This window comes from Columba livia, chromosome 15 (assembly GCF_036013475.1).
Source record: "Columba livia isolate bColLiv1 breed racing homer chromosome 15, bColLiv1.pat.W.v2, whole genome shotgun sequence".
Taxonomy (NCBI): domain Eukaryota; kingdom Metazoa; phylum Chordata; class Aves; order Columbiformes; family Columbidae; genus Columba; species Columba livia.
In genome coordinates, this window is record NC_088616.1 from 2,982,408 (window position 1) to 3,003,987 (window position 21,580).

Below are 21,580 nucleotides of genomic sequence, written 5' to 3' on the forward strand. Positions count from 1 at the left end.
AGTGACACCATCTGCAAGGTTCCTCACTGGTTTTCGCCAGCATGGGAATCAAGCGAGAGGAAGGTTTTAAAAGGAAGATGCTGGAGGCACAGTGCAAACATGAGACCAGGGAGAACTACAAGGGGCTCATCTGGCTGCATCCTCTAGATGGAGCTCAGCCCATCGGCAGCACGGAGCCAGAGCCTGGAGTCGCTGAGGATTCAGCTCCTCTCACACCTCTCACAGTTCCCCTTTCTGCATCACATACATACAACATACTTTGTAAATTCCCCTAAGTCATGAAGCCCCTAGTTTAAAAAAATATATATAGAACAGATGTTATTTGTTTTCCTATTCTTTTAAGGCAACAAACTCTTCTGCATATAGATTTTATAATTCGAATGCAGATCACTTATGATACAGCAAGATTAAGGAGCCGAACGAAGGGTACTAATTCTTACCTGTTCAGCGAAGGAGGGTCAGTTTTGGACCAGCTAAATGTTGCATTTTTTACAACAATGCATCCTTCAGCTAAGAAATAGAAAATTCATGTTTATAGAAGTGCCAATGCAACCACTTAAATTTTGTGCTCTGGATCATGCCACAGAAGTCAATTTAAGCACATGTAGGCAGAGGTGTAACGCTACTTTTTCGTCAGAACAACCCACTGCTTTGCTAAAAGCTTGTGTTCTGCTTCTGCTGAGTTTACCAAGGTAGCAGTGGTTCTGAGGTTATGCTCATTCAGTAACCAGGAGGCACACAAATGTCAACTATATAAAGATCCCGACTTATTCAGCTGCATCCTCCTTTATGCAGCAACTGCACCGCAGCACGGCCAAGTCAGTTCAGCAAACCGGCCGCCTCGGTCTGACTTGTGCTGCCATGGAAGCACCAGCTAAACGGCCAGTTCCGCCTGTGAAGTCAAGTTACCGCAAGAACGGTGGGGCAAAACAAATCAAACTACCAAATGAAATAACTTTGACCAAAATCACCATTCAGTGAAATGTCATATGGTACTGACATCTGTTGATTTTTACAGCGACAGCTCAAAATATACCACTTCTAATTCAACTGAGTATGCAATAAATACATAGCCTAAGAAAATACTTACATTAGTATGCAAGTACAACCTATTATGGACAAAAACCCCCTAAACACCCCACACTAAAGATTTGTGAGCAATGTATTAATGGTTATCAGCTGAGAAAAAGGAGGAGATATTCCCAAAACACAGATGGAAAGGAAAAAAAAACAAAGTTAAAATACAACAGATAACTGCTCACCAGAAAGGCAAGTGACTGCAATGATATAGAGAGGGAGTGATGGGGATTTCACTATCTTTGTAAAAAGGCAGAAAATCATTCAGAGATGACTGATGTAGTTAAAGTCAGGTTTTATTTTACAAGAAAAAGGGCATTAGTTTTATAGTAAATCTGCCTTCATGATTATCTAGTTCCTAAATGGCTCTATATAACTTGATGAGCAGCACTCGGTACAGCGGGAGTGATGGAGTAACACTGCACAAAACAAATTAGAAGCATTTGCCAGAACTGGGACTTATCCTTTCTCCTTCGAGGGTGCTGAAGTGTTACATGATTGCTCTTCTCCAAAATGCTGCAGTTTGGCACAGCATCAATTATCATTCTGTTAACTACAAATTTCAAATGGTTACACTTAAAACTCTCTAATAAGTGATTTTCGAAGTGACCAGCTGTGTCTGGATGCAACCACTCTGTAGTCTGGACACAGGAAGTGAGGAAAGTAATTACCTGAGAAGGTGGAAGAAACTTTATGTAATTTTCATCTTACTCCCTTCTCTACTTTCTGGCTAAAAGTTATCAGTAAAAGCACCAAAATGCAGTATATTTGTTACAGGAAGCAAAACAAACACTGCAAAGCCACCCCAAACCCGGACACGCTGATTTTCAACAAGAAAAGAAACTCACACTCTGTGATGGGATTCCTGACGATGCTGTCTGGGTCTAACTCTTCATGAGACAGGAACACCCGAAGGCGCTTCAAGGAGACACTGGCCTGCATGGGAAGGGGATGCAAAACACCCTGTTCATTTTATTTAAGAGCTTGTTGTATTGCACCACGTATACATGACATCATTATTATGCACTCCCAATCCCTTCTTAAATCCACTGCATAGTTTCTTGGATAGTCATCAAACTCGCACTTCCCAAACCACAAGAAACGGGGTTTGTTTCGGGAACACCCATCCACCAGAACTGGGATTGATAATTTTGTTCGTGCAGCATTTAACAGACAGGAAACACAAAGGTCCCTTTCTGAGGTGGCTGAATTTCACCACTGGACATTCTCTAAGCACAGGAATAGAATCTTTCCACCTCGTGGCTACTTGTGCACAAAATAAACTGCTAATGACCGAAATCTTACTTCTACTATGCTGCTGATAACCATAGGAAGCATGTTCAATGGAAACCTGAGGATGTTGAATAATGCGAGGGAAACAAATGCCTTCTGCGCATCCAAGATGTTGTTCTTGTCTATTGTGACATACACAGCAAACGTCGACAATGCAACCTGGAACAAAGTGTAATAGGTACAGTTAGGGTAACATTTTTTTAAAGCCACTAACTCAGGAGTCACACAGTCTGACCACCAGAATTCAGAGGTGTACAAGTCAAAGAAAGAATAATGTTCTGGGAACCTCCTTGTTCCTGGAAATGATTTTTGCAAAACAAGCATTTGATTTAAATCTACTGTTGTAAAAAGAAGTTGACGGCTCCTCTTGGAAAAGTGTCAAGCGCTCACTTGCTTCACATAGCAAGGGGGAAACCAGGAATGTCCCGGGCTGTCTGTGGTCACACCACAGGAGAAGGGAGAGGAATGATCACCAGCTTTCCTTGTGGCTCTCTCCCAGTTTAAGGCACTCCCCATGGTACCAGATACAGGATGAGTAACACATATAGACAGAAAAGTTAGAAAAACCCCAATGCTTCCCCATTTTGTATTTTATAGAGACTTCCACAACCCTACATTTCCAAGTGCAGCGCACTGTATCTGGACAGATTGTTTGCCAAGAAACCCACAATGTTACTGCATTACAACGATGGAGCCTTACAGTACCTCAACAGTTCCCAACAGAGAAGCTCAAGATCCATGCTGAACAAGAAAACGACGGTCAACCATTGCTATCAATCATAAGGTGTAAAAATAACTCAAAAAATCCATACACTTATGTGCAGTTTTAAAAAGTGCGATGATTGAATTACAGTAAAATTAAAGTAAAACGTTCACTTGGAGATCTATTCTCTTCACAGTGTTTTCTTCCATGGCAACAACACTCATAGCTCAGCACATCACAAGATCCAGCAACTCTTTCCCACAGACTGCCACGTAAACCAAGACCTGGAGGTAGGTTAACCTTTGGCGTTCCCCTCCCACAAGACTTGAAACAATTAGCTCAAATACCTAAGGAACAGCCTCATCCACTGAAGACATTAGAGTTTCTGCTAAAAATCAGACTGCAGTGAAGACACGTATTGTTCTCCGCAGGGTGGCTGACTCAGCGGTGCCTGGTACAGTAGCGTGTTTGTACAGCCCTTTAGTTTGGAGAACCGTGTCCCAGGGAAAAAGCCCTCCCACAGAGATGGAAAACAACACGGGTCCAAAGAATAACCTCACCAGCAGCATGTCTGCGCTCGTGTCACCATCGGAAAACCACCCTTATCATCACACATAGCAGCAGGGGAGGTACTGCAAAATGAATCATTTCCTGACACCACAACTGAACAACGTTTTAAAGAGGCCATGGAAACAGGACGAGGAGGAGAGGAAATAAAGGAGTTTTACACGTCTAAAGTGCTTTCAGGTAGGCACTTCCAACAATTCCTTCATCAGAAGTTCAGAAGAAAAGAGACAAAAGAAGAAAACTGGGAGAAACGGCCCCGACCCTGCCCCAGGGGCAAACCCCGTGGCCACACATCAACAGCATGCACGAAACAGAGCTGCTCGTTAGGCAAATCTGCCCTCTCAGACTCTACAGAACAGCACTGAGGAGTCCACCTGCAGGGTTTTATTTAGCAACTTCATTTAACAACGTATTTAGATTAAAACCATCTCAGGCTTCTTTTAGAAAAGCATTCACTTGAGAATGCGGCTGATGTTTCCTACCCAGGGCACTGCTTCTGCCTTTCATCATGCCAAAACATAATATAAACAATAAAAATGTTTGTGGGGAAGGAATCTGAGACTGGAAAGTACACTTAAACACCTTCAATTGGAACAGCACATATTTTATCCTAATGTAGTCATGCCTTTTATTTGCGTCTGCAGACAAGAGCAATGGCCCCGTGTTCTAATAGGCTCTGAAGCAATTTTGATGTGATCTCACCCTTCTCTCTCTTTTATTAGTTTAAATGTAAGCTAACCACAAACACAGTGGGGATGTTTCACATATCAAGGATTTTTTTTTTTTTAAATAAGAATTTGAAGCAATCACAGGGTGTGCAATGGCTTTCCCTCTCCAAGATGCTGGGAGAACCCAGGCTAGGTGTCCCTGGCACACAATGTCCTGTTCCATCAAGGACTCTTATCTAAGGACCTGCTGCTCTCAGAAAGATGCTGAAATAAGGACAGATTTACTGTCAGCCACAGCCACCACCTGCAGGGTGCTGTGCACATTAGCGACCTCTTCTATAATCAATCTGGCAGTACATGTGACCTTAGGTTCCCCAAGTACACCACTAAAAACAGAGCGGGATGCAGAGGAAGTTTCCATTTTTAAATACTTCAGCCATTAACTTCAGAATACGTCCAACTTGGATGTTACTAATTTCAAAGAAAATAGTAGTGCCAGAAGCAGAGACAGAAGCGTTTGATCTCCCACCGCTGCTGCGGACTCTCCCACTCATTAAGAACAAAACCAAAACAAGTTGTCGAGCGCTGCCTTGGACAGCATGATCCCCAAAAGAAGAGCAGACTGCTAGATTTGTTCCACTTACCAAAAAAGGTGCGCAAACCCAAGTGAAGGTTGCCATCGCAGCAAGGTAAGCAGATTTTTTTAGGACTTTGAGTTCTTTCTGTCTGATCTCTAATACCTTCTCTCTGAAGGCTAATTCCCAAGCATACAGCTTCAGAACTTTAATCCCATTGAGAATTTCATTCATCAGCTTAATTCTGTTGTCTTTGCTCTTCATCTGAGCCACCTAAAAACAATATTGCAAAAAACAATTAGCAGAGCACAATACTTGGCAGAGGCACAAAGTTCTAAGCTTTGTATTTTGCCATGGCCAAATTTACCTCATAATCATCAAAAGCTTACTAGCTTCCCAAACAGAAAATCTGAGATGTTATCTGAACAAACAAATACGCAGACTTAACAAAACATTTTAAACCAATTAAAATAAAGCAACTAAGAACTCAAACCAAGATGAAAACAACTATGGCACTGGCTGAAGCGGGATTAACCCTGCACCAGGGAGCCCCAGGACTCAGGTTCCTCCAAGGTACAATATGCACTTCAAAAATAAGCTGCTATAATCAAGCTTCAGTGATGGGCAGTTTGCATCTAACCATAGGCCAAACTCTGTTTTCCTTTACTGTCAGAACTATCAATGGCTTTCTGATGGTGCACTAGGACAAAACACTTTCCATTCAGCCATAAGGAAGGCCATTCTTGAGGAGTTTCTGTCTTCATGAAGTGTTTTAAGGAAGGCGGCACAAAGCTGGGATCATGTTCAGCCTCGGCAAAGTCAGTCGTCTGCACTGGTACAGCCACCCAGACCCTGTGACCAGCGGCAGTGGGGACATCCCCACTTCCCTCGCGTAGAAGCCAAATCCTGGGGTCTATTTTCATGAACATCTACAGCTAAAAGGTTTAATTTAAGTAAATCTGACATTTGGTAAATTCAGTTAGTAGTGAATTCTGTACCGGAAAGCACGTGGTGGGGCTATTTGAAGTAGATTTTGCAAATGAAAACATGAGAACTTGAGTCTACATTTACTGATGTGCACTCTGTTACAAACCAATCATTCTAAATAAAATCGACTAAGGATCAAGAACAGCCAACAACTACAACTACAACAACTCCCTCCTCATCCTCCCAGGAAAAAGAAACACTGCAACCACCAACCTGGAAATGCGTGTATTTCACTCATTACGGTTCATTAGGCAGACAGTAGTTTGTGTTTGCACTTTAGTTCTTAGGCAGCAAGTTAAAAACTAAACTAATTCCAATCCAATCATTAGGCATTTTATGAAGTTTGTTAATCTGTTACCTTGGTCTTAACTACTGCAAAATTTTTAGACCATTATGTACAGATAATGCTGTAAGGCTGAAAAACGTCAATTTGTTTATTCTGCATAGACAACACCTCTGACCTTTCCCTTCCCTTTTCATTTTTTAAGGGATAAATAGAGGCAGGGGAAAAAAATTTAAAAGGACAAACCTCAGGAACAAATCAAAGAGAAGAACATGTTTCTTAAAAGCAGTCTGTTGCATACAGAAAGGTTCTAACCTGATAGGTTTTTGTCTTCATCGCCATCACAGCATTTATCGGAACCAGAAGGATCATGACAGCCACACCTGCCAGCACCGAAGGACCTAAATTCTGAAAAGCACTTAACTGTAAACATTCATTCAAACTAATATTAAAAATATTTGATCAAACTACTGCATATGCTACAGGAAAGCATCCTGAAGTCACTTTTCAAACTCTTCTTCCCTTTTCAAGAACAGCTCAGGGGAAGGAGGATCAAGTAGTGGCTTGGGTTGATGCTTTGATTTTTAAAACAAATGTACATTTACAACACCCCGTATACAGAGGTATATGTAGATACAGATTAATCACTCTCACTATATATATATATGTACACACATATATATATATATATACACACACACAAACATACAGAGATCTTTTAATGTTTTCCAGTTTTTGCTAGTTTGTTCTTCTGAAGACGAGACTCATGACGGGAGTGACTGTCTTCTTGGGGATTTTCATCACCTTTCTGACTGACAATCAGGAAGAGACAGCCTGGTGACTGTCTGGACTAGAAGAGCTGACACCTCATACGGTGACTCTGAGTGCAGAACCAAGACCACTTCTATTTAAAACAAGTGAGAAGTGAGAAGTGAGAAACCATAGGTGCTGCAGTCCCCCAGGAGATCATCGCTCCCATCTGCATCCTCCCAAGCCAGGAACCTCCTGCCTCCCTTCTTGACAGCAGTGACAAAACCAGCTCTCAACGGCTTCCAAACAAACAGCACTTTCTCCGCACTGCTGTAAACCCTGTGGTGGTCTGAGCAACAGCTGTCTGCAGGCAGGACCAGGGGAAAGATCACCTTGCCAAAGTCAAAGCAGGAACCACCACACAATGCTCACCTGCCACAGCAAGTACAGCGCTAGTATCACCTGGAAAGGTGCAGACCAGATCATGTTGATATAGGTAGCCAAGTCCATGAATCTCTGAGCATCCACAGACATCAGATTCACAATCTCACCCACAGTAGAAGTCTTTCTAGCAGAATTTGTGATAACAAGTGCCTAGGTGCAGATTAAAAATAAAAAGAAAAAAATCAAGGCAACATGAAGGAAGACTGACTCATCTGCATCTTCTCCACAGACTCCAATTGCTTTACAGAGCTTCATCTTTAAAATTACAAGCAAGCCTTTCCCTGCTTCATATTCTGTTTACCCTGCACACCTTACAAAATGCAACTTGTAGAGTTTTAAGCAAGCAGCTGGGTTTAAACTAACAGAGAATTAAAGACAACAAGCAGTCTTCGGGATTAGGGTTGGACGCTGGTTTTATTGCTGGGGGGGTACTGATGCTCGTTTTGGGTTTTAGTGTAAGAAGTGGAATCTTCACTTCTTGTCACACATTTTTCTCACACAGAGCAATCAGTCCACAGCTTTGTTACATGTTCCAGTTTATTCCAAGATGAGGCAGTGCTGCTGCTAAGTCCCAAATCAAGTTGTAAATGCAGATGCATCTTAATTTCTCACAAATTGAAGTGGTTTCACATCACCAGTCTAAATGAGACAAGGTTTCTTGTTTGGCAGTGGGAAGAAGGTGCCTGAACTTTAGCTAGTTAATTAAAAAATCGCTCTGTCTTAAAGCCTTTATTTATAAATATGATACTCTCTTATTTCTATTAAGGGTTAGGAATCAGTCTACCAGTCTCCTAACTACTTTAATTATTCAGGCTTAGGCAATGCGTTCACACAGTCACCGAGACATATTGTTGTATGTTTAAAGATGCACCTACCTTTCGATAAATTACACCAACAATAGCTGTTTTGAGCCTCATTCCAGTTACAAAGCAAATATGAAAATACTGGTGAAGAATCAGTGTCTGAAGACAGGCAGAAACAAACAGCAGCCCTGTATAAAAGAATCCTTGCCAGCTTGGTGCAGCTTTGTTATTTACAAAGTTGATCAGCAATCTGTGGAGAGAGGCATTAGTTATCTTGATATATGCAAATCAAAATGAAACGTCAGGGCTACAGCCTTAGAGTATTCCAAATATTATACAGGTCATACAAGTACCCAAAGTACCAAACATGGTTACAGCCTTAGAGTATTCCAAATATTATACAGGTCATACAAGTACCCAAAGTACCAAACATTGATAGAACACCTAAGCTAACTCCTTAGAAATTGGAGATCATTTTATACTAGTACACATCAGTGCCTCCTCCTACCAATGTTCTACTTCAAAACGTGAAGCATCACATACCTTACATGTACAGCATTCTCTTGAAGCTACACTAAAAACTCTCTTATTCCCTTCAGCTAAAATAAAACTGCTTACAGTTGTTTTACTTCTTCTCACCTTAAAGCAACACAACTCCTCCTACCCCCTTAGCTCTCTGTTGCTTCACATACTATGACTTGCAGTCCCGCGATCATTACAGGTTAGAATTAAACAAACTCTGCTGCTATTGTTGATTATGTTCCTGCCTGGCCTTCCTAGTGTTGGAAAGGAACATAAAAAGTCAAACATTCAACGGCTGATGCTATTATCTGAAAACCAATGCACCAAAATAATCTGTCTGCATGGTCTCTGACTTGCATGACAACTGTTCCCCATTGAACCAGCTGAAGGCAAAGCAGGTTGGTGAGTGAAATACAAGCACGTCTGTTAATACAACAATCAAGCATACAGGTCTTACTTCAGAATTTCTGGGCCCGCAAACATCAAGAGATCATGTGCAGCTTTAAACAGGAAGCTCATGAGAAAATATGGCCCGAAGGTTTTATATAACACCTTGAATAAAGATGCTTCAGAGCTCTTCTGTGATGGTTTTATAATCAAAGCTTCAGCCTCTTCTGTCACATCACCATTTGAGTCACTTGATTTTTGCTGCTTTTTGGGCGAGTATATCATGCTTACTGGTTGCCTGAAATAAGAGTAGGTATATAATGTAGCCTTTATGCAAGCATAAAGCAAACTGGAAAAATACAAACTACACAAATGAGACGTTTATGAGCTGTTCATCGCCCTTCTTAATAATTTAACTGCATTTTACTGTCAATCAAACATCTTTTTAAGCATACAACCATGGCTAAATGGTCTTCTTTGTAGGGACAGGTAACATTCCCGTCAAATCTCTCCTATAGGTCTGTCCTGTGGAATGCGGAATAGGGCCATAACGTGCCAAACCCTAAGTGCAAAGGCCATTATTATCCTAGAACAAAGTACAATGAACCTTCATCAAAACCAAGGCCTCGCTGTACCACCTGAGTTAAAAGATCACAGTCAGATATATGCCAAGTCATGCCCAACGGACTGAACACATTCATTTTGTACATCTGGCTTATGCCAAACTACGTACTTCCAAACTTCTGAGGACAAGCTGTATGTAAAAATACACTGTGTAAGCAAGCAGGCAATTTTCCTTCAATGAAAAGGTGCTTGTGTTTGGTACAGTAAAGGATGATGAAAGCAGGATGGAAACTGCAGGCATGCAGCCTTTCTAATTTTAGTCATCTGGCTTAGATGCCCAGGCTCCCTATATAGTCAAAGGAAAGACATAAGCTGCTCTCTTTCACACCCTGAACTGTCCCCTCTTGAGGCTTCACCAACTATAGAGGGAGCCCAAGCTCCTAAATTACATGACTGAAGTTCAACTGTGTAAAAGCATTCCCTCTCCAGCGAAAAAACACATATCCAAAGTAACAATAATCAGCTTTGGATTACGAAAGACTAACGGCAACTTGGTGCAGCTCTTCATAAAGAAGACACACACACCCTCCTTGGTTCTGGTTCTGTACTGCGCTTAGGGACAAACACAGAACTACCGCTCCAGCCTTACAAAACCTGGCTTGATAACAGCCAACAAACAGCTCCAAGTTGAGGCTGAGTAACCTGAGCATTTGCATCTCCACATCTTGGAAGGACTGCCAGGCAGGATAATGAACTTACCTCTTGGTCTTTGCCCACTCTTTTGCCCAGTTTCTTGCCAAACCTGGCACCACCTCCTCCGATTTGTCCTCTTTATTTAGCGACCACAAATCCTTGGCTTCCAAAGGTCTCCGGTAACCCTGAACCATCAACCTGTATCAGAAAGAATCAGCACTATATATTTAAGAACACTAGAGAGATGTGTAATTATGTGTGTGTGTGTGTATATATATATATATATATCTGCTATAACACAATGGTCCTTACATCCAGACATCCAGCCCCAAAACAGAGCCAGCTCTTCACAAAAATGCACACAAGAACCTACAACACAGGTCCAGATGCTAAGACATACATCCTCCTGTCTTTACTGTGAGAATTAGACACCAAAACATCTAAGGATCCAGGATATGCCACGGAGTTCAAATTTCAGGGAAAATAAAACAAAGAAGTGATCTCATCTGAAACTCAGACAGACAATTAATATTCCCATGCCTACCAAGTTTCAAGATCTTTTTTAGCCTTTAATTTTACAAAGTAGTTCCTTTCATGTAGCTTTCTGTTGGAACTCTGGCCAAGTACCAACCACAACTATACACCAATATTATTTTACAAGTTTCTGTGTTTTAACTCACAAGAGTACGTGTTGTGACCAAATCACACAGCACAACCAAAGCCAGGTTAATGAAAAAAGACAAGACTATTAGACAAAAAAGAGCTAACAGTTTCGAATGCCTTAGTTTCCAAATACAGCAGATAACTTCTACCTTTTATTTCCCAAAGAAAAAGTTTATTACATTCTTTCAGCAAACACATTAAATACATACTGGCAAAATTTAAAATTACAAAGACTCTTCAAAGGAAGTAAAAAAGATTAATCAAATTTGAAACAAAAACTATTTATCTACAAAACCACCAGCCAAACCAACCAAAATTATTATCGCATGATTACTGCTAATGTAACTCCGAAAGCATGATCCTACAATGTCATCTAACTTTAACTGGTGCTTCATGCATCATCCTGATCTTACCCACTGATCCACCAGAAGGTGATTCTGGAGAGGAAAGAAGCACTGGACTCCGGACACGGATTCTAAAGGACAGAAAAAGAAATACATCTACATACAAAGTGACTGATACAGGGCCAAAAGCAACAAACCAAGCAGACAAGACGCCCTGGGAATTCCTTTTGTTTCTCGTGGTTTTGTTCACACTATGAAACTTGTCATTCATGCTTTTGATGGCTTCTTCAGGAAAGACTCCAGGGCTGCGGGTGTCATAATCAATGCCTACCTATCTTAATGCAAGGTGTGAGCACATAAATGTGTTAACTGTTAGTCACAAACTAAGAGTTTGGCTCTACTATTCTAGCAGCTAAGGGCTGTGACTCCATCTAAACAGATGCACAATTAAAAATGAAACTGTAAGCACCTTAAAAACATCCCAAAACAGCCCCAAAAACCCCTGCACCTGCATGGGAACGTAAGTCTCCATAAAGGAAGGCGGCAGCTCATGTTCCCATCCAGCCCAAGGGCCGTCTGATTTAACTGCTCCTCAGGTCAACAGTCTCTCCTAATTTGGTTGGATTGAAACAATGGAAAAGCAGGCTGGAAGAATTTCAAAGGCACTAAAGGTGATTTACTTGCAGTGTGGATTTCTCTCTTCCCTCTGTCGCTGCTCTAAACAGCATCTAAAGAATGCTAAAGCCAGCCCCTCCTTTGGCACACAAGCCACTAGGTTTTTTATCATCAACTGGAATTGCAGGAACTCAGGTATTTCCATCTACTAAAGTCACCAAACATCACTAGAGCCCTGCAATTAAAAGTCAGAGCCAAGCGCTTCCCAGATTTGCATTTTTCAGCTCCTGTTTGTGTAAGCTGGTTTCTGCCCGAGCGATGCTGAGCCGTGTTGTAATCCAGCTATACAAAGCAGGTTCCTGCATCTCCTTCACACAACTTTTCTTGCAACCTTGTAGGGAAAAATAAGAGTATGTACAACACAGATGCCTTTTTTGAAGGAGGAAAAGAGTTCCACATTTCCAAAGTATTTAAACACCCGGAACAAAAAGATTGCAAGAAAAGCCAACACTATTGCTTAATGAATAAATAGTAGTTTTTAAACTCATAGAAGTTAAAAAGAAAGGGGGGAAAATCCATTCACCTTTCAGCCACGCCAGCATTCCTGACCCAGATTTCTACTTCAGCAAATACAGCGAATACTTTCAACATCAACAACATTTCAAAATATTCTGAACTTCACATAAGATGCTGTATTACTTTTTAAAATTTACTTGCAGGTGGAAACTCTAAATTGAAAAGGCCACTAGATCTTGTACTACCCAAAACTGGACTTCATTCACATAAAGAAACTTTAAAACATATTAGATTACTGCTAAAATAATACTATTTTTGATAATAGTAAATAGTTACCACACAAGGAACTATTAATCCTTCTGACATTCATGTCAGATGGAATGAAGACAAACTGTAACAAGCCTGGGCTTTTGTAAAGAAAGCGAAAACAAGACAAAACACATTATTTGACTTCTACAGACATCAGCATCTATACCTTGGAAAATTCACCGTAGTTTTTTGGCTTAAGTAAACATATAATGAGATTTTACTCAAGACTTGCAAACATTTCTGGCTTGGATATCCTTGGGAGAAGGGAATAAAGCAGAATTTAAGACTAACATGACTTGCTTTGTTCTTTTCCCCATCATAAAATTCAACAAACACTCCACTCAAAACAAAAGTCAAAATCTAAAGTCTGCCCTATTTCCTAGAGACACTCCTAGAAATACTCAGAACACAAAACCAAACCACTGTGGTTTCAAAGCACCTTGTAATTATTGTTAACTAAGATCAAAGCAGCAAAGAAGGTTTCCATAAATCTGCAGTAGCCTGTCAAATATATTTCATCCCCAAATGAGATGAAAAGGACCTGCAGATGAAGAGGACCAGCAGCATCCTCCTCCCTCCAGGCACACATATAGCTAGAACATATAATTAAGAACAGACACAAAAAAGATCACGTCTAGATTAAACTGAATTTCTACATCCAGACCACACTCTAACGTTAATTGCTCTTGTAACTGAGCAGGTTACATTTTTGCTTGACACAAGAGCAGTAAATACGGAAACCAAACACATCCATCCAGATTCATGAGTTTTCCAGGCGTAGATTCTCCCCCAGCTTTAATAGGAAGGGAATACGCATCCTTCCGAGTTACTGCCTGCTGAACGGGATCGGATGACCAGATGACAGCATTTCAAATCAGTATTTCCCACCGACTGCCAGAATCACTGCTGAATATAAATACATATGAGTAGACCTTCAGGAACGCTATTCAGGAATGACTGAAACAGTATTTTTGCTTTTTCTCTTAAATACAGCACACCCTGTTTTGCACATTATGGGCTTCACCTCCTGCATCGCTGACTACAGAGCAGAAAGAACACTCTATTGCAAACAAGTCAACAAGATTTGAATTATTTGGCACTGGGGAGACTTTGGGCCTATAACTCATTGTACAGAATATTGCACGTTATGATATTCAGCACTCAGCATAGACTGAACACTTACAGGATCGTTTACTGTTTCAGAAAACAAAGGTGGTCGTTCTGGAACACAACACAGGATGAGCTGTACAAGTAACAGGACGAAATAGATGCAGAAGGTGACGTAACGAAATGCATCCACTTTACCACCCTATAAAGGAAGGTAACATTCCAATTAGACAGCTTAAGGAATTTACTTAAAACATCATCTTACTATTAAACATAAACCAGCTCATTACTGTAAATACTGCTGACTAAACAAATGTTACACTACCTACGCCCATGCAAATTAAAGTAACTTACTATTTTGGTAAAGGGAAGGTAAAGAGAGTGGAGGAGATAAAAGATACTATTTATTTTTAACCAATCATTGGCATGAACACACAAGCATGAACAACTTCTGTAGAGCAGTTTTCTTTAAGACACAGTTTGCACTAACACAGCAGGCCCCCATTTAACATCAAGGTGTTCTTTAGAGGAGAAAGGCATTTATGCACTGGGGAGTAAGGAGTTTTCAAAGCACATTTGTAAATTAACGTGCATACAGAAAACAAGAATTAGACGAGCAGAATTTAGGTTACAGCTTGCTGTGTTGTGCTCAAACTCCAGAGGTTCTTCCATTTTGTGGACTGGGGCTGATACATGAAGCGTAATCCATGGAAATGAAAGCGCAGGGATGGCCAGACACACACCTCCACACACACCAGTAAAACCCCACTCCCAACAGCTAAAGACAGAAGGTGGCTCAAAGTTCTCAATATTCACAACATGGCTTCAAGGTTTCAAGAAATAAAAGTGATATGCCACTTGCAATAACTTGGATATTTCAGGTGGCCTTACTATAAAGCAGACTGCCAAAAACATATTTCACTTGTGCACTTTCATTTTGTCTCGGCAGATGAGATCACATTACCATCAACCAAAGTGTTTCAGGAAACCCACTGTATCATCAACAAGAAGACGACGTAAACTCCCAGAACAGCTTCACATCAGAGATTATACACTTTTATTGTACTCAGATGCACCCCCTTTCTGGCACAGCTCGCAGAATTTTCTTGGCAACTGTTGCTATAGTTGACTATGAATTTCACCAGCATTTCAAAACTAGATCCATTAAGTCTTGCTTGGCTTGGTTTGTTTTTATAACGCAAGGTACACTGGATGGATCATTAACTGTCTTAACTAGCAAAATCAGCAAGCAACTACTTTATTACTGCAGCATTTAGGATAGTTTTCAACTGAATAAGGCCAGCAATCACTTACCGTATTTAAGACATGTATAATTTTGGATCTAAAAACCACTGTGGCGCATAACAATGAGATGAGCCAGAAAATTGTCATTACACCTGAAGACTGGACTCCTTTTATTCTTTCATATTGTATTAAAAATGTGGCAAGCAACTGTGGACAAAGAAGATAAATATATATTCACAAGCTCTAAGTTTTACAACACATTATACACATACACAAGGTACTGCGTTAAAGTGTCCTTATTTCACCGTTCAAATCAGTATGTCCCAGACATTCTAACACCCAGAGATTAAGCGTAATTCAAAAACATGCTCAAAAGGAAACTCTCTGGAGCAGCAAAGATAAGGGGTCAAAAAAGGAATACGCACTACATAGAAGTAAATGACCACATAAACATAAGTACTGCCAGATGCTGTCAGTCTATTTCTTTACTTTTCTGCTTCTACATCACAAATCAACATGCAATTATAATGACACTACATCCTTTCCAATTATTTCCTGACTAATTATTTTTAACTGAAAAAGATTTCTTTCCATAAAAGCCACACCACCAAACAACACTGACAAAATATTACTCTGTTTCTATATTTTGTGTATTTTCAGAGTCATTAGGAAGCTGGTACAACTCAGTAAACTCACTTGGCTGCTGCAACATGCATTTTTTGTCAGCCTGACAAAAGCTTGACAACTGCTTTATTAAATGCCCAAAAACTATTTAACAGTACGTTTCAGGGCTCCTGGCTTTTTATGTTTGGCTGTTGTTGTTGTTGTTATTGCTGTTGCAGTTGTTGGTGTCCCGTTCTGCCCCCGTCTTGCCTATCATATTTAATCACCACCATTCCAAGTCTGTGATTAATGTAAGGCACCTGACAACAAATTAATAGCAAGGCGCTTTCCCTGAACTGCAGGCTGCAGAGACACTGGTGTGAAAACAGAAGATACTTGCGCACGCAGGCAGAAAGAGTTAGCTGAGGGCACCTACGTTATGGCCATAACAGAAGAACTTACCATGGTTATACCCAATACTGTAGGGCTAATGAGAAAAAATGGAGCTCGAAAAATATTTTGACTTCTTTCCCAGAAAGAGTAGAAAAGGTCTGCCCAGCAGACTATCCACAGTATTAAGCCCAAAGCCTGCAATACAAAAGCGTATTTCATACATCAGGTCACACAGATTAGGCAGCACAAAATATACATGAACACTAGACATTATGCGTTAGTGGAAGAGGAGTCAATATTCAGTTCACCTCTTTTGGGCAATTCTACAACATGCCCAAAAGAAGAGTGATCTGAAGCAAACTTATTGTTTCCAATCTAGAAGAAAAAAGTGAATTATCATAGAATCACAGAACAGTTTGGGTTGGAAGGGACCTTAAAGCTCATCCAGTGCCCCCCTGCCATGACAGGGACATCTTCACCAGCTCAGGTTGCTCAGAGCCCCGTCCAGCCTGGCCTGGGATGTCTCCAGGGATGGTTCATCCACCACCTCTCTGGCCAACCTGGGCCAGGCTCTCACCACCCTCCTCATGAAGAATTTCTTCCTTATATCTAATTAAATCTCCCCCCTTTCTTAAAACTTTTCACTTATTCTAAAGGCAGAAAAGGAGAAGAAAACATTAAGTACCTATTTCACAATAGAAGGGGAACACAACACCTGCAGCAGCTCTACAAATCTATGCTGTGTAACTTAAGAAGCTGACAGGTAATAAATTCTTTTTCTTATTGAAATAAAGGCCTTGAGATTGAGTTGCCTTAAAACAGTCTTCTCCAACTGGTCCTACAAAGGATTTGCATGGGGTTTTTTTTGCAACGTCAGAGTAGATTTCAGAGAGCCTTCTGATAAAAGGGCCACAGAAACACATAAAGCTTGGAAATCAAACAAAGTAGAACAAATAAGTTACAGCTGAAGTGTGCACACAGGTCAAGATTGAGGCTTAACAGAAACAATGTGCTAAAACATAGCTGAAAATAGACTCAAGCTTCCAGAGAACCTTAGTAAGTTCTGATTTTAAAAACTCACATACCGTTTTGGCTTTGTTGAGGTTTGACATTTGTATGTAGCCCCTGTCATGACAGCGAAGGTGCAGGAAGTACACAGGGAAGCAAACCCACAGGTAAATGCAAGGAATCCAGACCAGCACTGTGTTCTGAAAGCACGGGGTGAAGTCTGGATTTTCTGTGTGCCATGTCAGATTCCAATCCTGAGGAGAGAAAGTGGATCGAGTCAAAGAAAAAACAAACTCAGAACTTCAGTATTTGAGGAAAGAAATAGCCACTATCTGTCTTATTCTTTACCTCTTCTTGTGTGTTTATTCACACTCTTATTAAACTGGTTTCATCCAGTGATATACTTAATTTTATTCCACTTTTTGTAGCTCCTAAGTTTTAAACATTCACCTTGCAGAAAAGTAACACGACAATGAAAGCTATCTCCCATTACGACCACTGTGCAAGGATGTGTAAATTCTCAGATGCACCGCATTTCCAGATTTCAGCATGGAAATGCTATCTGGCACACAGTAAAAGTGAACAGCACAAGGCAACATCACTTTGCTGTCTGTAGAGTCAGAGCTGCCCCGCTGCCTGCAGCAAACCCGGTGAGACTTTTTGGAAATCCATACCACCACCCTTGCAGCCCCTTTACTACTGAACAGCACGAAAAGGTGAATCAATACAGTTCAATGTTTCCCTACTTCTCTCAACACAATTCTCAACAGCAAGATAAACCACCATAAAACCAAACTACAACTCACAGTTACAGGAGTAAAAACGTGATGATCATTTCCACTATGCGTACAAGCACTACTTACAATGACAGGCTATTTAGTAAAATGAATTTTCATACCATATTTATGATTGGCTTGAGTTAGGGAAATCCCAGAGATGCTCCCAGCCCAAAGCTTTGTTAACTACCACCGCAGTGCCAGATGCAAAGTGTTTTTTCAGACGGCTGCACAGCTCACGAGTGCACAGAACACCAGTACTGCTACCAGGACATAATGGCAGTCAGTAATCCTTCTCCTCTATAAAAGCCCGAGCAGGTCACAGAAATAAGTGTCATTATCCACATTTTATAGATGAGGAAACAGAAGCAAAAGGAGCAGTAGTGCCTGGCCCCTCTATTCCAACATCAAAGCTGGAAACAGATGCCACTGCTCGGAATCGCCAAGCTTTGATCCTTGCATGTCTCCATCTTCTACTGATTAAGCAGTTTCAAACACTACTACAAAGAGAGGAAAATAGATCTGAAAAGAAACAGGAGATATAACTCACAAAAATTTCAACTTGACACTAACCAAACGTTATTTTATTACAGAGCAGGTTTCCCTTTAAATTTGACCATTCCATATTAAGATACGTTGTTGTGTTTTGCTTGTTTTTAAATAACTTCTTTTGAAAATGTATTAACAAAAATGTTTTCCTTCCTCACTTCCCTCTCAATTTCTGTCAGAATCGATCATTTCTTTATCAGTTAGATACAACTGCCAGTATGCACAAGACACACAGCTGTTGTTTTCCTCTTCTAATTCCACAGCATTCTAAAACTTCTCACTTCGTTTAATTTTTGTGAGCTTAAAAAAAAAATCCCCAAACTTAATACGGCAAATTCAAGGAAATTAATACTGGTAGAGCATAACGAAAATGCCTGATTATGTTTTAGTGTATCTGCATAGGGGTCACGTAAGTTGTTCGTGACAAGGCGGCGGCTGCGAGACGCTGCGGGGAAGCCACAGGCTTACGAAGTTCCCTGCGTAACATCATCGGAAATCTGAGCTGAGTCATCCTTACGTTCAGCCACCGCACAAGTGGTTTTGGCTTTCCCAGCCCCAGCTGCTCCGCTCCAGCACAACAGCCAAGGAAGGAAAGTCTGCAGACTCTGCGGAACAGTTTACAATTCACAAATTAGGATAAATATGATTATACAAGTAAATTGACTGGCGGTAATCCCCTTTATAACAAACAAACAAGAGCACTGACATCGTTTTAATGAGGAGATTTGTTGATATCTACACACCACCTATCTCCTTTTTCAGTGTTTTTAAATGTTTGCTGTAAAAGGAATCGGGCAATTAGCAGAAAGGGCAGAGCAGGTAACGCACAGGTCACTGCCACGTGGCTAAATAAAGTTAAAAAGGGCTGTAAGCATGACTGCTGTGCATACTGGCTGGGGGACATTCTAAAAACATGCACTATCTTTGATATTTGCAAGTTATCTGGAGGTGTATCTGCATGAAAGGCAGGAAAGTAAGATGTAATGGTACTTCAGGGTTAAGAACAGAAAGTGGGGACACATGGGCGGTTTGGGGTAAGACTACTGCCAGAATTTAACAGTCACGGCAACATCAGTGTATCTTCTTCAACATTTTTCCAGGATTTGGTCCAGAAGTTGCTAGTAGGGGTTTGCTTAATGTAAATACACTATTCTCTGTAGAAATGGCTGCACCAAGGTGAGGTGCAGAAGCCCCTGCCATTTTCCATCCATTTCTGGTGACAGAAGGTGGCACAGCAGTATTTCTCCTGCAGATTCCCTAGGTGCAATTCTCTCCAATGACGCCTACACAAGGTGGTGGCACAGACGGGAATTCAGCTTTACCAGGTTTCATCATGGCTGGAAAACATGTCACTCTCATCATGAAACCAACATGTATTCATAGGCAAATCACCACGTTAAGGTACACAAGTCTAGACTAGTTCTGCCAGTTGAAAGAACATGCTGCTCCTTTCTTTTACATAAACTCAGATTTTCTTTTCCAGCACAAACCAAAATTCTTTACAGATCAATAAAGAAACATTCACTGAATCAGACCTTTGTATTTAACAGACACCAATTAGCAAATTAATGACATTTTTTCTGACTCGAGTTTTAGAAACGCTATTTTAGCAAGTTCTATTAAAGTACTAAAATGCCCCATTTTCACATCTCCAAGATTAATAACAATTTTCACTCTGATCAGCTAACCCTTCTACTTTGCAAGAGCACACCAAACGACAGACCCAAGTACCCACTGAAAGCCAACACAAAAGCTTCCTGCCATGGGGAGGAGGAAGAAAAAAGGGGTTTGGTTTATCTAGAACTGTTAGATTATATAATCTGGAAACAGCCTTTAATTTAAACTATGACTGCAGGAATCCACAGGAAAAGAATCAGTGTGATCCTTGTTCCTTTCTTGGTGGATGCTGGGCGAGATCTGCTGGGGGTTCAGTTTTAGTCTAGTCCAGAAGAAGCACATCTTAAACGTTAAATAGTTTCAGGTTGGGGCTTTTTTTCCCTTTTAAAAATCCCTGGACAATTCTGAAATTTCCCAGAAGAGGAAATAAGTATTTTTAAATGTATCCAACCTATTGCTCAGTTTTCATTTCCATCATCAGTCCTGTGGCTGAAAAAATACCAGCCCACAGTTTTTGTGCCCATAGCATGTTTTCTCTTATGGCAAAAAAAAAAGGCTTCCTGTCACATTTGAAGTGAAACCCCCTAACTCCAAGAGCACAAGAAATGCTTGGCGTTCCCCAGAATCACGCGCATCTATTCACAGGTAAACCACTTACTTAACAGTGCATAAACTCGAGCAAAATAAATAACTACATTAATTCCTGTCTAAAATTTCCAGAACAGGCAAGATAAAAGCATTGGCAACAGGAGCGTAAGCCAAAGTTGCGACACAAAGTGCCCCCAGTGTGGCTAATGTGAGGAACAACGGTGTCCGAGGCTGGAGGGACCTGTGGCCACTGTCCTGGCAGCGGGAAAGGCCAGTGGAAGCATAACCCAACCTGACCCCACTGCACATTTTCTAATTCCCACTGGAAGAGACACCAAAATCACTCAGTTTCATGCCTGTGGTGCGCGAGCTGCCATCACGCTGTTAAACCCACCTGTATGAACCAGCTGCGACTGAAAAATGACTTAAACGTTAGCCCACACTACAAAAACCACACAGGAATCTTAATTTCACAGTCAACACTTACGCCTCAAATGGCACTTGACACTGATATCGGTGTGTACCCTCTACTTTGATATCGCCCCCAGAAGAACCACCTCATTCGTAATACCGAGATAAGGTTTCTTTATCTTATTTTCCTAACAGTAAAAACATTTTTCGTTTAATGCATCCATTACATTTAGTAGAACGTGAGTAATTAGCTCTCTCAGGCACTAAGACCGTAATTGCAGCCGACAGCTTTCATTGCAATAGTATCATCACTTTCTCGTTGAAATAGGAAGTCTCACAATCTGGCAGCTCTAGATAACAATCCCTAGTGCAGCACCTATAAACCCACGAGCTGACTCAACCACGATGCCACGAGGCCGTGGGCCTTTAGCCTGCACTATCTAGGACAGCAAGTTTCCTGCCTGCCCCCAGACACGAGATGTCCCCGATCTGGCTGAGCATCCAGCCCCTGAGGGGCCAC

General features: G+C 41.0%; 1 protein-coding gene across 5 annotated transcripts in view; it reads right to left on the minus strand.

The window, feature by feature from the left end:
* Window positions 1–21,580, minus strand: part of LOC102094737 (ATP binding cassette subfamily C member 1 (ABCC1 blood group)) — a 51,831-nt gene that overhangs the window by 22,235 nt on the left and 8,016 nt on the right. For 4 of the 5 annotated variants that reach the window (XM_065030699.1, XM_065030698.1, XM_065030697.1 and 1 more), the window contains 14 exons: window positions 17,197–17,373; window positions 16,181–16,306; window positions 15,185–15,322; window positions 13,947–14,072; window positions 11,393–11,454; window positions 10,383–10,514; window positions 9,130–9,357; window positions 8,223–8,400; window positions 7,336–7,497; window positions 6,469–6,561; window positions 4,953–5,156; window positions 2,383–2,529; window positions 1,926–2,013; window positions 441–510 (listed from right to left, as the gene is read on the minus strand). In XM_065030699.1, coding sequence (XP_064886771.1) covers window positions 441–510; window positions 1,926–2,013; window positions 2,383–2,529; window positions 4,953–5,156; window positions 6,469–6,561; window positions 7,336–7,497; window positions 8,223–8,400; window positions 9,130–9,357; window positions 10,383–10,514; window positions 11,393–11,454; window positions 13,947–14,072; window positions 15,185–15,322; window positions 16,181–16,306; window positions 17,197–17,373 — 1,931 coding nt within the window. Of the gene's footprint in view, window positions 1–440; window positions 511–1,925; window positions 2,014–2,382; window positions 2,530–4,952; window positions 5,157–6,468; window positions 6,562–7,335; window positions 7,498–8,222; window positions 8,401–9,129; window positions 9,358–10,382; window positions 10,515–11,392; window positions 11,455–13,946; window positions 14,073–15,184; window positions 15,323–16,180; window positions 16,307–17,196; window positions 17,374–18,017; window positions 18,036–21,580 lie in introns of those variants that run through there. The other variant, XM_065030700.1, reaches the window with a different exon arrangement.